Genomic DNA, 17,447 nt, shown 5'->3' with positions numbered 1-17,447 from the left:
CTCTTTAATGTTTGGTTCTTTTTAGGCCATCCTTGTTTCTCTCCCATATACTCTCTGAATAGATCATAGATTTGGCAATTTCTTCCCTTTTCCTTTAGAATTGATGTTTGGGCATGGATGGAATACTAGGAGTAGAGCCCTAGTCCAATACCCTTTTGACCAAAGTCATGATTGAGAAAGAACCATCTCAGATATAGGTCCTTTTTCTCTCACTTTTGAAGACACCCAATCTCAACGTTTCTGCCGTGTAAAGAACCCATTTGACTGATCCCCAACTAGGGACTAGGAGTCCATGAGATAATTGGAACATGAAAAACCGTAGAGTTCTGACTTGTCCTTGCTTCAAAATCTAATGTATGAAACTGGCTTTTGTTTATGATTCTTGGTGGCTATGATTACTAAGGGTGATCGGTTCTTGGGTGGTTCGGTTCTCAGCCCAGAACCGGGAATCGATCACTGATTTCAAGTTCCAAAATTTTGAAACTTGAAACCGGACCGAACGGACTAGGAACCGAACCGGCCGGTTTTGGTCCGGTTCTCGGTTCTACTTTGACCCGGGCTATGCACAGTTGGCCTGAGAAGGGTGATGGGTGGGAGGCAGTGGAGAAGACCGTAGAAGAGGCTTGAAGTGCTCGTGAAGGAGACCATAGCATAGGCTTTAAACGAATCTCGACTTGGCCAGCTCGAATATTAACTCGTTGGAGGCGAAGCGCATCCCAAATGACTTGCTCAACTTGCTCAACAATTCGGAGGGCGTCACGGACGACATATGGTGATTTAAGGTGTTGGTTTCATCATCAAAAGCTTCAAGGAGGAAATACTTGTCCCTCAGGCTCAGGCATCGTCGGTTATAGATTTGAGCTTTGTCGGCCATGACCATGTCGGTGAGCGCACTAGATCAACACAACCCGAGCGTGAGTAGTTAGGGGATGATGAGCAATCAGCGTTGCGTGAAGCAGGTGTTAGTAACGGCGAGGCTGACGGTCTTCTCAATGGCAGATTGAAAATTGGGATTGGTTCGAGCGTCGATAGTGGGAAGAAATCGAAGAAGAACAGCAATGTGTGGGTGACCAAAACCACGCGGAAAGGGAAGAAGAAGGAAGAACAAGAGCGGCAGCAATAAGAACATTGGGGTTTTGAGAAATTAGGAGTAGTGTAGTGTACTGGGCCTTCCTACAGCTGTTCCAAGAGGAGATCCTCTGGAACAAATAAAAATTATAAAGGAATAATCATCGATTCGGTCTAGTTGGTCCAGATGGGCAGTTCCACGTATAGAATAAAAACTCGATCGATAATCACCGGTTTTACTTTTTTTAAATTGAGAATCGGATTGATGCTTCCGAAAATTGTCAAAAAATGGCCGGTTTGATTCAATTTAAGCGGTTCCAGTCCGAGTGCCTCCTTTTGCTCCCCTCTAATGATTACTCAGTGGGATCATTTTAGAACTAAGCTAAATGATGGTGGTGATGCTTTACCAAAATTAAGAACGAGGGTAACGATGGTTCATCCTCGAGGAAAGTGAAAACTTTGGGGTTTCTTTAATCTTGTGAAACGGGGTTCTCTTCTTTTAAGATTTTTGCTTTTGTCCCCTCTGGCTTCTCGTCCTTCGAAGTCCGCTTGTGAAGATGCGACACTGCGTGAGATAACACGCAAGTAGATAATTACAGAAAACTCGTGCATGCATGCATGTCATCATTATTGCTGGAGAATATGTTCGTACCGTGCAGTCGCTTGGATTCGGGTCCACCCACTTAGATTTTCAATCTTCTTTCTTATTCGAATCGAAAGCTTTTGTCAAAATTTATTGATGTTTTTAACACTTTGGCCATGGGATCACAAGCTTCATTTGACCTGACGTAAAGCTATCTTTGACTGATACGGACTTTTCGTTATATATTAAAAGAAAATGACACCACAGTTTCTGAATTTCGACAAAATATATAATATAATTTTTAAAATTTTAATTTATTTAACGTAATTAATAAAATTTAACCTAATATTTAATATGATTCATCAATTTTTAATTTATTTAATATATTCCCTAGACTTTCGGAACATGTTTAATTTAGTTTCTGAACTATATGAAAATGTTCAATGTAGTTCTTGAAAGAACTACATTGAACATTTTCATATGAACATATATCAAAATTCCAAGGATCATATTGAATAAATTAATTATATTAAATATTAGGCTAAAGTTCAGGGACAACATTGAACAGCTTCAAAGTTCAAGAATCGCATTTCAGGAACTGTTTGTATTATTATTCCATATATTAAAGACATTTCAGATGCTATCACCAAATTTCAAAGGGTGCAACGTGATTATTAGGTTCATCCTTTCGAACACCTTTAACTTATCATGGATTAGAACAGGAAATGATTAATGCTCATTGGTCATTAATGGCTCGCCTGTAGTTATCGTCTTTTCAAATTGTCTAGAAAAGCTCTTTTTGTGGAGGTTTTATTCTCAAATCCACTGGAAGAAAGGCTTGTAAATTGACATTCGGGTCTCCTGTTCATATCTGAAAAGAATCTGCCTATATTCTTGTTCTAGCATGATCTGGCCATATAAATATGTACAAACATCATCTTTTGCGAGCAATCATATATGCAGAATCTGTGGTCGTAATTTGGTTAAGTTCCTGTCGTCATTGCCACTATCCAAAAGCTGATGAATATGTGAACATACGTTGTTACATCAGCAAAATTTTATGCATTTGTGAGATTTCTACTACAAAAATGTCTTGCTCTTTAATTCCAATGCTCCATTTGTTTCACGAAAAGTTAACAATTTAATAATTATTTTTCTAAATATAATCGCTTATATTGCTTAAAGTAATTAATCAATTAAAAATATTTTCCTTATCAACAACAGTTTGTCGAAATATTTTTGTGAACAATAAACACATTTTTCGTTCATTCATTTTGTTCTTGTAAACGATATAACCATTCATTTTTTAAGAAAAATATTTTCCAAATTATTTAACTTATTCAACTTCTGCAAAACAAACGGACCCCAAATGTTATAAATTGAGATTAAGGCGGTAATTTGCGATACAATGGTCAGTAGCTTCGAGGAACAGTTCCTTGGGGATCGAAAACACATCTTTACCGGAGGATGTGAAGAAGAAGATATGAGCCAAGGTTCTCATTTCAGGGAAAGGCAATCCAAAAACAATGGTTTTGTATCGCGCCGAAGTGCTTATTCCCCTCTTTTATGAATGATAAGCATCTGATTCCTTCCATCTTCATTGACAAGCGTCCTGGTGTAACACTTCCAAGATCTTTCCAGCAGCCGTAGACAGAGCAACAGAAGATGGAGGATGATATGAAGGATTTGTCAACTCCATGCAAATACGTGCATTTATGCAATTTTTCACTATAACAATAGTTTTTCTCATATTTCTGCAGACTGTGGACAGCCATTTAAAGTCTACTTAAGCAGAGGCAAAAAAATCTTGAGGGAAAATAAATTAGCACGGTTCAATTTTGAACCCTATACTATATTCCGAAACAGATTCGGTCCTAAACTAATCTTCGAACATTTTTTGCCGTGGTTCAATGAAAGGTCCTCATCTTTCATTTTAAGTACTAAGACACCTTTAATGCTTTCACAACATCATGAGGACAGAGAAGCTTTGATATGTATGTATGTACGTAGGCAGAGCATCAATTTCAATGAGCATATGCTAAGCACAAAGAGAAAAACCGATGAAAGCAACTTCGTTGGTCAACAGAAAAGGCAAAACAATGTAATCAAGTTCATGGAGTTGCCGAATGAGCATGATGAATATGATATACCATCCCTTTGTTGCAAGTGTGCCGGGCCTCGTTTGCAAAGAGGAAGTAGACGATCATTAAATATCCAATGAGCATCTACTTGCGAGCAAGATAGATACCAACTGCAAGGAAAGAGGTTATCACGATGTGCAAAGACCACATACTTGAGTTCAAGTACTACAAGTTGTGGTTCTTAAAGAATCCGAGTTGCAAAACACATCCATTAAACTACTAATAAAAGTTCATCGGATTTTCAATACGCAAAAGAAAACAGCTTACTAAGCAAAGGTAGAGGCAGGTTAAGAACAAGAGCAAATGTAAATTCGCCTAAAGTAAAGCCACTAAGAAACAAATGTACTTGCGACCACTATATTTCATGGCAAAAAGAGCCAGCCAATTCAAAAACCCACTACAAAATGGTTTATTGTCGAATTTCAGCCCTCTTCTTTTGCCAGAGCCTATCAATGGCACTATCAGCATCACCCTGCAAAATAGATAGTATGTGCACGAGAATGAGGACAAGACCAATTAACAAGCCCGGACCCCATAAAAAGGAGAAATTTATTACAAGAACAAAGTGCAGCATATGGTAACGAGGGCGGTGCACATGAAAGCGGGTCATAGAGATCTAGCGAGAGTTGATCATGAGTTAATGTTTTTATTAGGCATGATAAACCCTGTGAGGGAATCCACTTGCAAATAAGAAACTGAGTCTCCAATTACTAAAGTGCAGCAAATTTGGATTTCTACTTTTTTATATCTCTCTTTAGGACCAAGAAAGAGAAGAAATTATATAACATTTTGTAACGACAAGAACCAAACAATCTCAACATTCTGATCGCAAAACCAATACATAAGAACAATGTCAAAAAGATAGAAATCAACAGCTGCATCTAACACAGTTAGTGCCTTGCTTGCTTCCAGCACGAAGAAGAATCGAAAACGAGTCACAGTTAACAATCACATACAGAGAATAGCTCGAACAGCAGAGCGGCAAGACATACCTGTGCTCGGATGAAACCGCAGAGGGCGAATGTGGTGAACTGGTTAGTGTAGACTCCATCAGGGCCCAAGTGCCCGACGTTGATCTGCACGGAGGCATGATCCTTAGAAGTAATGAGCCTATTTGTGGCAGAGCTGCGATGGAGGCGTTAAAAGGAAAGGCATCAATTAAAAAATTCAACAAAAAAAGTAGATGGTCATGGCAAACTTAGAAAGGGACTGATGGTATACCACTTCCTGGGGATGTAAAGATCCATGTTTTGACCCTCCTCGTTCTGCATCTTGGATGACCGTTTCGATACCCTCAAATCCCTTGCTCAATCACCTAATCAGGCAAAGTCGAAAAGCATTACTTCAACATCGACGCAAGCTCCATCTTGCGAAAAATCGAATGCCAAAATAGAACGACAATCAACCAAATGGGATGCTGCATAATTTGCACCAATACATAGCCCCATATGGAGAATTTCTAAACAACGATCACACGGAGAGCCAAATCACAACATTTCCAAGCCAAAGCACAAAGTACTACTTTAAAGACCAACGCAGATTCATCATCGCCAAGATGCAAAGCTAAATTCCTCAAGAAACGGAAAAAAAGCGGGTTCAAGCTGACGCTTCATCACTGTAACCAGCAATTCGGCAACGATCAATTCAAAAGTTCAAGAAACAGAGGATACCAGTCAAATGCAGCTTCCGTTCTACAAAAATCAATCGATCCACTCGATCGTATGCAAAAGCGAAAAAGAAACCCACATGAAAGCATCGCGATCTGGAGTGAACGGCGTATTCAGAGGGATGAAGAATTACCGGAATTCAGGCGGAGGAGGATCGAGAGCAGTGCAGCGGCGGCAGCAGGCGAGAGAAGCGACGAGGCGTGAACGTGAATTTGGGGATTTTATACGGGGGTCAGAAGCCTAAACCCTAGTCCTCTCTTATGACCCGAAACAGATCCGACCCGCGATGCTGCGGGCCGGCCCAGGCCCGAAATCCCTGCTGCACGAGCACGTTGAGAACAGTTCGACCCGTACTAGAGAAATTATATTCATGGCCCAAGCTACAAAAAGGAATTTAATTGATTTTCCATGGATGGAGTGCCAGTTAATCTCTACTTACGGAAAACAAATCCAGTGAGGATTTCAACCTCAAAATTTTACAAAACACTTCATGTAATGCTTATTTCTTTTTTTTTTTCAGATGTATCATAGGGACATAGTACACCAACATGGACAAAATTGGAATAGAAATGGTTAAGATATAATACGTTAAATATCTTATGAGCGAACATCGAACGTGGATCTCATTTTAATTTTTTCACTATATTACTTTTATAGATTTAATTTATTTTTTCCACACGCATGCATTTTCTCTTTTTGTAGTAGCGCAAAAAAAGCAACTTTTTGCGTGGGTTTCAAATTTTAAATCTCGATCGGCTTGATTCTCTATTATCATTATGCGATGTAGTAAAATAAATATCATGCCGCTGTCCGGCCATGCACTCGCCACGAGTAACTCGTGACAAAACCAAGTAATGTATGAATGAAGCTATCGAGTAATGTTGGCAAACCAGTCTCAAAGGCATGGCGATAGTGATTAAATCGCAACCAGTTAATTATCTTATCCAAGTGGTGAATCAAGCTTGTTCTTATCCAGCTTGCTCCGCATGGGTAGTTCGGTTGAACAAGTTACTTAGAACATGTGATCTGTCCATTTAGCTACTTTAGTTTGAATTTTGTTGCATAGAGATTGCTGACTTCGCTATAAACTATATCAAACTCACAATGCACAGATCCGAAACAAAAGAATTGTGAATTAGGATGCGTGTTTCTTTCTGATATACTATGAGTCTGAAACATTTCCCTTATTTCTCTATAGCCCAAAGAAAACTTGCGCAGTTTCTCCAATATTTTATCAATTTTGAATTGCACGGGGATCTCAAGTGAAACTATCATCATTATCATCAGATAATTTGCTTTGAATGTAATAATAGAACACGAGGTGAGTGTCCAACCAGCATTGACAGGACATATAGCACAACAATACGCCATTTGCTAGTGAATCCTCACCAAATCGGATTCATGATGAATGCGAGTGAGATAACCAACATTAGTACGTGGAACAAAAATCTACCAAGGCACGTTGTCGAGCAAAATGTACACTAGCATGCTACACATGACACATCCGAAAATAATAGAGATGAGGGCGTATGCTAGTCAGTATCTAGGGTCCATGTCTTGCCTTCCCATATGTTCGGGTTGTGGAACAAAAGAGAGTTGTGGAATTTCAATATATTACGGTAAATAGTACATGAGCCTCTTTATAGGCTTTACAAGATGATTATATATACTAACATAATATAACAATATCAATTACAATCAATTAGGATTGTGATCCCGAGAGATATACAGAATCAAGGGAATACATCTCTAACACTATTTATGACTTCCTTTTCCTATGCCGCATTTAACTACCGAATGGCCATGAATGCAAATTCTATTGAAGGGGTAAAAGTATTATAAAAGTCCTAAATCTTGTGCATTGTTGTAATTTAGTCCTAAACCTTTTGATCTAATGCCAATTCAGTTCGTCCGGCTAATTTTGGTCGAATATTGCTGACGTGAACGCCAGCCGACCTAAGTGGCACGACTGGTACCGGCGTGGACAACTTTTAATGATATTTTAATACTTTTTTGATTTTCTTTTTCCTTTTCTTTCTTTTTCTTTCCGTTCTCGTCTTTCTTCCTCCATCCGGTCGCTATACCTTGTCGCCCATGGGTGAGGCTTGCCCTTGCTGGATGGCCGCAGAGGCGGCCTCACGCTAGGCTGGCAAGGCTCGCCCTGGTTGGATCTAGCGAGGTCAAGCCTTGCTGGCCATGGGCAAGGTGACCTTGCGGCCTCTAACGAGGGCTCAAGCCTCGTCATTGACTGGGCAAGGCCCGACCTCACCGGATCTGGCAGGATCGAGACTCACCCAGCCATGGTGAGGCTCACCTTCCCGTCACTAGCGATGGCGAGCCTCCCCAGTGGCCAACGAGGTGGCCTCTGGCCGATCACCGAGATCCAATGACCGGTTGGAGGAAGAGAATGAAAGAAAAGAAAAGAAAAGAAAAATTAATTCAAAAAAATATTAAAATATTATTAAAAGTTGTTTACGTCAGCACTGGCTATGCCACGTAGGTCGGTCGGCATGCACGTCAGTGATATCCAGCCGAAATTAATCAGAATGACTGAATTGGCTCTAGGTCAAAAAGTTTAGGGTTAAATTGGTAAAAATGAAATAAATGTATGACTATTCAGACACTTTGCCCCTATTGAAGGTCTAGTGTCATTGCTCATCTTTATGATATGTTTGTCCTTAGATTACCGATTACAAAGATCGATCATTTGAGCGTGCTATTACCAGACATACATCAAAAGTTCAATGGATTCTGCAGCGCTTCAACGGGGAAAGACCTTTCAGTTGCGTGCATAGTGCTCTGAGTCTATTAGGTTGGAAATGGTGTATTTGATAGTTAAGATTGCAAACCTGTGGGCAAAGATGGAAATATAAGTAGATTCCTTTTTCCCCCTAAAAATAATCTCGCTCCCCTTATATGTAAAAACAGCCTAAAATGAGGGAAAGTCACTGCAAAATGCTACAATGAGTATCATCACTTCATACGTGCCATGGAGAAGAACTTCTCCATATTCTCATAATGTAAGAAAAGCAGGAACTTCGTGTCAAACGGATATTGCAGTCCTCTAAAGCTCGCATTAGCCTATGACCCGAAAGAGATCCGATCCTCAATGGGGCGGGCCGGTTCAGCCCCAGATTCCCTATTGCACTGGAACGTTGAGAATGATTAGGCCCATACTAGAGAATATGTATGGCCCATGCTAGACAAAGGGAATTTAATCGATTTTTCCATGGAGTGAGTGCCGGTTAATCAGTACCTTACAGAAAACAAGTCCAATGACATACTCATGTTAATGCACGTTAAAGATATTAACGTCTGAATTTCTTGAAAATTAACATTGAATTTAAATCTTACTCATGCTACTTTCCGCGTGGATTTAAGAACCTAAATATCAATCGGCTTAATTCATCTGTTGTAGTTATGCACACATGGCCGTCGATTTTCGGCCATGCACTAGGCATGAGTACCTTGTGACATCACCAAGTAATGTATGAACAAGATTACCATGTAATTTTGGTGAACCAGTATAATAACAACAATGATAATGATCAAATCGGAGCTTCATTAATTAGGGTTTATAATTTTATCGGGCGGGTGGGTGATGAATCAAGCTTATACTTGTCCATCTTGCTCTCCTTGTGGAGTTCAGTTGAACAAGTTACTTAGAACTCGTGAGCAATCCATTTAGCTACTTTAGTTTGAAATTTGTTGCATAGAGATTGCTGAGTTCGTAATATGAGGAACGGGTTGTAAACTATATCAAACCCACAATATGTATATCCAAAACAAAAGAATAAGGATTATGTAATTCTTTCGTATGTGCGCTGAATTATTTCCGCTCTGGCCCAAAAATAAAAGGTCGCCTTGTTTCTCCAATTTCATCATTTCTCAATTTCGAATTGCACCAGGAAGGATCGTAATCATCCACATCATAATTTATTTTGCTTTTGTGATGTAAAAGATGTTCAAGGTAATTATACACCACGAAGTTCATGTCCAAGCCAGCGTTGGGAGGTGACAAAGCAAAACCAAATTCATATAAAATACACATCACCACATCAAAAAGTCAGAAACTATCACCATTCGCTAATTAATCCTTTCATTCGCGATGAATGCGAATAAGATTACCAACAGTAGGACCCATGGAAAGTCAATCAGCCAAGGAATTTCATCAAGCAGAATGTGCATCAACAGACTGCACACAACACATCCAAGAGTTAGAGCGATCAGAGCATACGCAAGTCGGAACCTTATGTCCATATCTTGCCTTGCTATCTCAGAGAGTAATTTCTGCCGGACGATCTTGATCGCTACACAGATAAGCATAATGATAGGTGCATCGATAATGTTGGTAGGACCTGCAAAGCCATGCCTTTCCCGGATGAGTTGAAGCAAGGCCTCCACCAAGGAATCAAGCTGTTGATTATATTCTGCAGCAATTTGAGCCACGTGCTCTGCTCCATTTCTTGGAATTAAAGTAAGTAAACTACTTGTTAGACAACCAGTCTTTGACAAAAGCTCGAACAATGAGGATCAATAGTAAACACATGAAGCAATTAACAAAGTAAGCAAAAACGGGGCAATGGTTTTCGAATGCAACATTGGAAAGGATGAGTTCACCTGATTTATGCACAGTACACATTGTTTCCAAATAAAACAGCATTTACTTGATGGAAACACGCAGGGAAAATGGTCAGAGATAGGAAGTTCTTTTTCAGGGAAGGAACTCAATACTGCACGATTTTACACGCAGTCCTCTCCAACTAATTGAAGGAGGTGGACTAGTGAGCTTACCTCCGACCACCGTGATTGGCTGGATAGTTGTTTGCCATTAAATCTCCAAGCTTTGAGTGATTACTCTCTTCCTTCCTTGTCTAAAATAAAACTTGCTGCGAGGCTGCGAGTTGAGCATGGCGCGAGTTGAGCAGACATATTTATAGACCGATGGTGGAAATTGCTGTGACAGAGAATTAAACATATAGTTTGTCACAAACTATAGACTAGTTTACCTTGTGAGGAGGACGAAGGACAGTGACTACTATGAAAAGTTTGTCACAAATGTCAAAACACATAAACTTAAAGACAGTGACCACAATGGTCACTGTCTTTAAGTTTATGTGTTTTGACATTTGTGACAAACTTTTCATAGTAGTCACTGTCCTTCATCCTCCTCCTTCTCGATCATCTTGGACAAAAGACAATTACTGGTACTCATCTTGAACTATTTGTTTAATGATCCTGCCATCACCAAATGTGGAGGACCAGATGCAATCATTTGTTTAATCCTCTTGAACAAATGACAATTCTATGTTTAATCCTCGTGAACTATATTTTTAATTCTCTTATCATCACCAAATGCAAATTCTTAGAATATTCATCCAAAAAAATACAAAAGTTATTGTACAGCGGCCAATTCAGCCCCAAACTTTTTAATTTGGCTTGACAATTTTCCAGTTTTGTCTATCCGGCCAATTTTGATCAGCAATTATTGGCATGGTAGTCCAGTCAGCATCGGACGTCCTACTTAGCATGGCCGGCGATATGACGTGTTTGGCCAAAATTGGCCGGATGGGTTACAATGGAAAATTGTTTAAATGTTGAGGACTAAATTGGCCAAATTGAAAAGTTTAGGACTGAATTAACCGTCGTACAATAGATTTATAACTTTTTAGACAATTAATCTGTTAGCAATTTATTTAATCCTCTTGAACAAATAACAATTATTTGTTTGATCCTCTTGAACTATTTGTTTAATTCTCTTCCTAAGAGAGGTGGGACTCTCTCTAAAGAGGCACTGCACATTCACTCTCTTGCTTTCTTTTGTTAAGAAAAACTACATTTTTTTTTGCCTAAGTTTTTTCGTTTCTTTCTTTTGTTAAGAGAAACTCTTATATTAATAGTGACTTTTATTTAGAAGTCTCAGTAGCTTTTCCACCTCAGAAATGATAAGACTTGCAATAAACTTTATTTGTAGAATACATTTTGTCGGAAGACAAATCTTCCTTTTACCTAATTAATCGTGGATCAGTAGTAGGTGAGGAATAATGATACAAATAGTCCATGAACTTTGGTCCAATGTACAATTTGATCCATGAATTTTTAATTTATTCAATATAATCCCTAAACTTTAGCCAATATTCAATATGGTCCATGAACTTTTAATTTATTCAATGTGGTCCATGGATTTTTTATACATGTTCAATTTAGTCCCTGAACTATATGAAAATGTTCAATATAGTTGATCAAATTGCACATTGAATCAAAATTCATGAACTGTTTATATCATTTTTCCTAGCAGGTGATTACACTCCTACAAGTGCCTCGGAATCATCAGTGTGGACAAAACTCTGTCCCCACTGACTTCCTTTTCTTGCTTAGTTGTTGTGTTGTCTAGCAAGCAATCTTAGTCTGTTTTTCTTGTTATTTGACCTTTGACCCCACCAGAGATTCATTTTTGCTATCCCTGACCCATGATAACTCATATTATGTTTTGCATTTTTTGGGTCTTGCATTTGAATCATGCTTAGAATTTGACCCAATTCGTCACAATTTCATTCATTTATTATAGCTGAAAATAATAAAATAGAATTAATTAAATCCCGATCAATTAACATCTCTATGTTAATCCATCCACTGTGAAAACTTGCTAGCTCCATCCTTGCAATGCACATACAGGATATACTCCAGCAGCGATGCCATATTACACAAGAAGTATAGTGTAATAATCATACCACGCATTAAAATTCTTTTTAAATTTAAATGTTTACGTGTTCACGCGAGTACATGTATTAAGAAATGTGCGTGATGTTCATTTTAGACTTGTATCTCAATGACCATATATATTAGGAAAACCATTGTCTTCTGTAGTACTTAAAGAGTTCGAATTCTCACATCCCATATATCATGTGCAATGTCCGGTTTACGTACAAGGGAAGTATTAAAATATATTTCATTTTTGGAAATACATGATAAAATGTGCTTAATACATGAGTCGTGGACACCTGTCCCGATAATTTCCGCTTTTGCAAAAGACTGTTGTGTAACAAGTAGTTTGTTGATTTTAATTCCTTGATATGGAGCACAGCATAGAGCTCAAATTGCTAGAATGGATAACCAACATCTTGATTCTATGGAGGAGTCCTTACTTGGAGCCATCAGGGACATCTATACCCATATCAGTCCGACCAACATTGCTCGAGCACATGTCATGCTTATTTATACAGTGGTCAAAATTGTCCAGCAAAATTAATCTTTGAGATGGGAAGATAAAATTTGGACCTAGGGTTACGACTTTTTTTGGTGGCGTCGGTTTGTTTTTTTAAATAATACTTAGAAAAATTTATTTAAATATTTATTTATAAATTATCACATCAGCGTAACTCATAGTTTACAAAGTAGTCTCAGCATCCTAAATTGAAATAGAAAACTAGTCGCATGGCTTGCGAGTTTAGTATTAATGAATAGACTAATGTTTTGCATTGAATAGAACATGAATAATGATCAACGAGAAAACGAAAACATAAAAGTATTGGAAAATATATTAGGAAAAATTACAAAAATGATCCTTGTACTATTGCAACTATTCAATTTTGGTCATCATACTTTATCTTGAGATAGATTGGGTCCAAAATATAATCTCCAATCATCATTTGAGGAAAAATTTAAATGACTGGCCAATTGTCGGCGGAATATGCTAATTAAACACCAGAGGTATACAAGCGGCACTAACGTGGAATGAAAAAATAATTATGCAAAAGATATTACATAAAGGTCCCTGTATTACTGTCGATATTTAATCTTGGTCCTTGTACTTTATCATACGATTATTTAGTCCTTACCCGACTTCCGATCCCGGTTTCAATATTTTCTTCAAATGCAGACAGAAATTATTGATTAAGTGACAAATCAATATACTATTTCACACAATTTGAACAAGTTATAAAAGACGATCCACATGCAGAGAAACTTGCACATATGATTCTTTTCATATCGAATTGATCCTAAGGTCAAGAGGAGTGTCAATCCTTGTTGTGTCCGTGGAGGGCTTTGCTAATGAGAATGTTGATTGTAATGGTGTCTCTGAAAAGGGCAAGAGAGAATACAGGCACCGAGAAGTTCGAATGTTAAAATGGCTGGATGAATAGAACACCAAGCGGCAGAAGAAAATCATGGACTGTCTAAGTTTTGGTCTGACAAGGTAAGTTACCGCGAAGCATCACAGAATAAAGAAGCCATCTCTGACGTCATGCCTCATTCGTCATACCAAGTTCCACTTATAGCGACTGCATATTTTATATGACAAAAAGCAAAATGATCAGAATTTGGCACAACCAAATTGTGGGGCCAGCGTTTGAAAACGCAACCGAGAGGAGGGGCGCCGGGTTCGAATCTCCTGGCTCCTTAATATTTCTTTTAATTATCTTTAAACTTTTGTAATCTTATATTTTGTTTTTATTTTTCAATTACATGAATAATTATGATATATATTCCTGATTATAATTAGACTATTGCATTTTGCACATGTAACTAGTACTTGGCAATAAATCTATACTAAAAAAAAAGTTCGTTATACTATGACACCATTATTTTATCGTTTCTATATTAATGCTCCATTGAGACTTTGATATATAGTAAAATAGTTGTAAAGAATCATCAAATTCCAAATTCGGACAGAATCCTGGCACCTCGAGCCAAATGATATTTATTTCTTGTCGAATATCTAAATTCGATCCTATCAATGATGCAAGAAAGTAATGGAAATTCGCACAACACAAGAATTTACGTGGTTCAGCAGGGGAGATGTTCCACCTACCCACGTCCACGGGGAGATGAGATCCGTTACACTAATAACATAGAAAAGTATATAGCCACTCTTTCTCACACCCTGCTCTCTATATTTAGAGACCTGATTCACTCTAAATATATATAGCGAAACCCTACATGGCACAAATTACAAAGTTGCCCACATAGCCTAAAATATTTAACTTTCCCATATAAATCCTTCTATGACTGAACATAAAATGCCTTTGGCGGCCCGGGGGCGCTGCCCCCGCGACACCAGCCGGGGCGGCCCCCCCGAACCCCCGCCCGGTCTTGTATGGAGGCTTGCAACACTCGATAAGTGAAAGCATGATTGCATTCGCTAGCATAACTCTCACATGACCATACTTTTCCATGACTTCCTTTTGCTTCGTCGCATTTAACTACCAAACAACAATAGAAGTTTCAAGTTTTAAGCTCATGCCTGGCACTTGGCACTATTTGTGCTTATTTGAAACTGGAATAGAAATAGTATTGATCTGTGTACAAATATCACCTTCTTACTTGTGGATATCAGATTAAGATTATGATATTTGTATTCAACCTCCAGCTTTCCTTTCACGCACTCAATTCGTCAAGATCTGTCTATCAATTGAATGCCTTCAAGCCAGACCTCTTTGATGTGTTTATAGTATTTGGTGCACAGGTTCAATGCAGTGTTCTTTCAAAGGTATGGTTGCAAGCAACTTACAAAATAAAAATCCTCTGTGCAAAATACTTAGAAAATACTCTGTGCAGGCAGTCTGTTCTGTCCTTAGAACACTTGTTACAAACATTGATTATCTGAGCGTGCAATTACCAGACATCAATGCATCAAAAGTTCAATGGGCTCTGCAGTGCTTCAATGGTAAAGACCTTTCAGTTGTGTGCATGGTGCTCTGAATTCATTAGGTTGTTAATGGTGTATTTGATGGTTAAGATTGCAAGCTTGTGACACATAGGGAAAAGGGGAAAATTGTCAAATCAGTCCTAAACTTATTGTACGGTGGCCAATTCAGTCCTAAACCTTTTAATTTTGCCAATTCAGTCCTAAACCTTTCTAATTCTTGCCAATTCAGTCCTTTCGGCCAATTTTGGCCGGCCAGCGCTGACGTGGCCGCCGGCCGTCCGGCCAACGCTGACGTGGCAATTTATTATTATTATTTTTAAAATTTTTAATCTTTTTTTTTTCTTTTTTTCTGTTTTTTTTTCTTTTTTCTTCCTCTGGCCGGTCCGGCGACCGGCGGCCGGCCAGAGGGGAGGGCCGGCGAGGTCGACCTCGCCGGCCTCGCCGCTGCTGAGGCGAGGTCGACCTTGCCGGCCTCGCCGCTGCTGAGGCGAGGTCGGCCTCGTCGCTGCTGGGCCTCGCCTCGCCTAGCAGCGACGAGGCTGACCTCGTCGTCGCCTGGGTCGCGACGGCGAGGTCGAACCTCGCCCAGATCTGGCGAGGCTCGACCTCGCCATCGCGACCCAGGCAACGGCAAGGTCGGCCTCGCCTCAATAGCGGCGAGGCCGGCGAGGTCGACCTCGCCGGCCCTCCCCTCTGGCCGGCCGTTGGTCGCCGGACCGGCCAGAGAAAGAAAAAAGAAAAAAAAACCGAAAAAAAAAAAGATTAAAAATTTTAAAAAAAATAAAAAAAAATTGTCAGTCAGCGTTGGCCGGACGGCCGGTGCCGGCCGGCCAAAATTGGCCGGAAGGACTGAATTGGCAAGAATTAGAAAGGTTTAGGACTGAATTGGCAAAATTAAAAGGTTTAGGACTGAATTGACCGCCGTACAATAGGTTTAGGACTGATTTGACAATTTTCCCTAGGGAAAAGTAAGCGGATTTCTTTTTCCCCCTAAAAGTAATCTAGCTCCAGATCTATGGAAAAACAGCAGAAATGAAGTCTTGAAACTGGCATGTTCATTGAGAGAAAATGACTGCAAAATGCTGTGAGAAGCATTTATACATCATGTTATACTTGTCCACGGAGACGAGGTTTTTCTAATTTCTCATCATGTAAAAGCAGAGTGAACTCTGTTGAACGGATTTTGCAGTGCCCCAATATGACCTATAATGCCAACGAATTCAAATAAGGAAACGGGTTAGTTCATTTTTAAAAATTAGATTCCGATGTCTACCACTTCTGCTTTTTTTTTTTTTGGCCACTTAACATTTTAAGTCTTTGATTCAGTCATGCTAACTACATGCTATTCAGTATGTTATCTAACTGCATTATAAATCGGAGGCTGGCACCTGTCAAACCTGCATTAATATGATAAGAAGCTGCACCATGCAGAGATACATGTTTATCCCACTGCGCCAACTGTGAGTTTTTGTTCATGCATATGTGATGTTGTGATATGTATGCAGGCATTAAGAAAACATACTGGATTACTTGCAATGTTGACCCCGACATACAACATTTAGCTCTGGATATGAGAAGACACCCAAGCAATTTTGTAGTGAGGCCTCGTGATCTGAAGAGATTGCTTGCAAATTTTCAGTCATCCCTTCAGGAAATTACTATCATTGCAACGGAACGCAACTCCGATCCTTCTGATGCTGCAAGTGAATTTGGTGGGAAAGCTGTTGAGTTCCAAAGCTACATTGATCCTACCAAAGGTAGAGATTAACTTCATTCTTTTCAATCGAATATGGAGAAGAATATCATGGTTCGGATTCTGGTTGCAGAGAACGACTCTTTGCTGCACACTCAGCTGTGGATGGATCCTGCGGATGAGTTTGTGCCGTGTGCTCATAGCGGCAACCCAGTAGACGTGACTTTTTATATCATAGTGACATAGTATAACAAAATGGACAAAATTGTAATTTATAAATAGTTAAGATATAATCCTCTAATTATCTTACTTACTAGCATCGAATTTAATCTTACAGTCATTTAAATTTTTTTCCTATATTAATTTTATTTTTATATTTAACTCTCTCTACACATTTAAATGTTTTCTTCACACACATGCGTGTACTCTTTTTACTCGAGGGGAATAAAGCAATTTTTTTACATGGATTTAAAAACCTAAATCACAATCGGTTTCATTCGTCATTTTATTATCATGTGATGCAATAAAATACATTGAATGCACACATGACCATCGTCATTGTTTGGCCTTGTGACATTACGAGTGATTTATGAATGAAATTATTAGGTAATTTTGGTAGACTAGTCTCAAAAGCACAATGACAGTG

The 17,447-nt window shown here is 39.0% G+C and overlaps 3 protein-coding genes across 3 annotated transcripts; 1 reads left to right on the top strand and 2 right to left on the bottom strand.

Moving 5' to 3' along the window:
- Positions 1-3,924: 3,924 nt before the first annotated feature.
- On the bottom strand, positions 3,925-5,700 carry LOC115693999 (40S ribosomal protein S21-2-like). Its single transcript, XM_030621089.2, has 4 exons — positions 5,593-5,700; positions 5,014-5,107; positions 4,785-4,917; positions 3,925-4,264 (listed from the first exon to the last, which is right to left on the bottom strand). Exons 2-4 carry the CDS (start codon positions 5,061-5,063, stop codon positions 4,202-4,204), a joined length of 246 nt encoding a protein of 81 aa, XP_030476949.1. The 5' UTR covers positions 5,064-5,107; positions 5,593-5,700; the 3' UTR covers positions 3,925-4,201.
- Positions 5,701-9,448: 3,748 nt separating this feature from the next.
- Positions 9,449-10,370, bottom strand: LOC130138328 (uncharacterized). The gene is made up of 2 exons (XM_056312064.1): positions 10,254-10,370; positions 9,449-9,924 (listed from the first exon to the last, which is right to left on the bottom strand). Exons 1-2 carry the CDS (start codon positions 10,289-10,291, stop codon positions 9,546-9,548), a joined length of 417 nt encoding a protein of 138 aa, XP_056168039.1. The 5' UTR covers positions 10,292-10,370; the 3' UTR covers positions 9,449-9,545.
- A 4,340-nt stretch (positions 10,371-14,710) lies between these two features.
- LOC115668272 (uncharacterized) lies at positions 14,711-17,110 on the top strand. Its single transcript, XM_056312752.1, has 4 exons — positions 14,711-14,949; positions 15,018-15,126; positions 16,614-16,865; positions 16,935-17,110. The coding sequence occupies exons 1-4, from the start codon at positions 14,806-14,808 to the stop codon at positions 17,045-17,047; spliced, it is 618 nt and encodes a 205-aa protein (XP_056168727.1). The 5' UTR covers positions 14,711-14,805; the 3' UTR covers positions 17,048-17,110.
- The last annotated feature ends 337 nt before the right edge of the window (positions 17,111-17,447 follow it).

This window comes from Syzygium oleosum, unplaced genomic scaffold (genome assembly GCF_021117445.2).
Source record: "Syzygium oleosum isolate NSW1041296 unplaced genomic scaffold, Sole_v2.1 Sole_v2.06, whole genome shotgun sequence".
Taxonomy (NCBI): domain Eukaryota; kingdom Viridiplantae; phylum Streptophyta; class Magnoliopsida; order Myrtales; family Myrtaceae; genus Syzygium; species Syzygium oleosum.
Note: the sequence above shows the minus strand (reverse complement) of the source record. Positions and strands in the feature narration are given on the sequence as shown.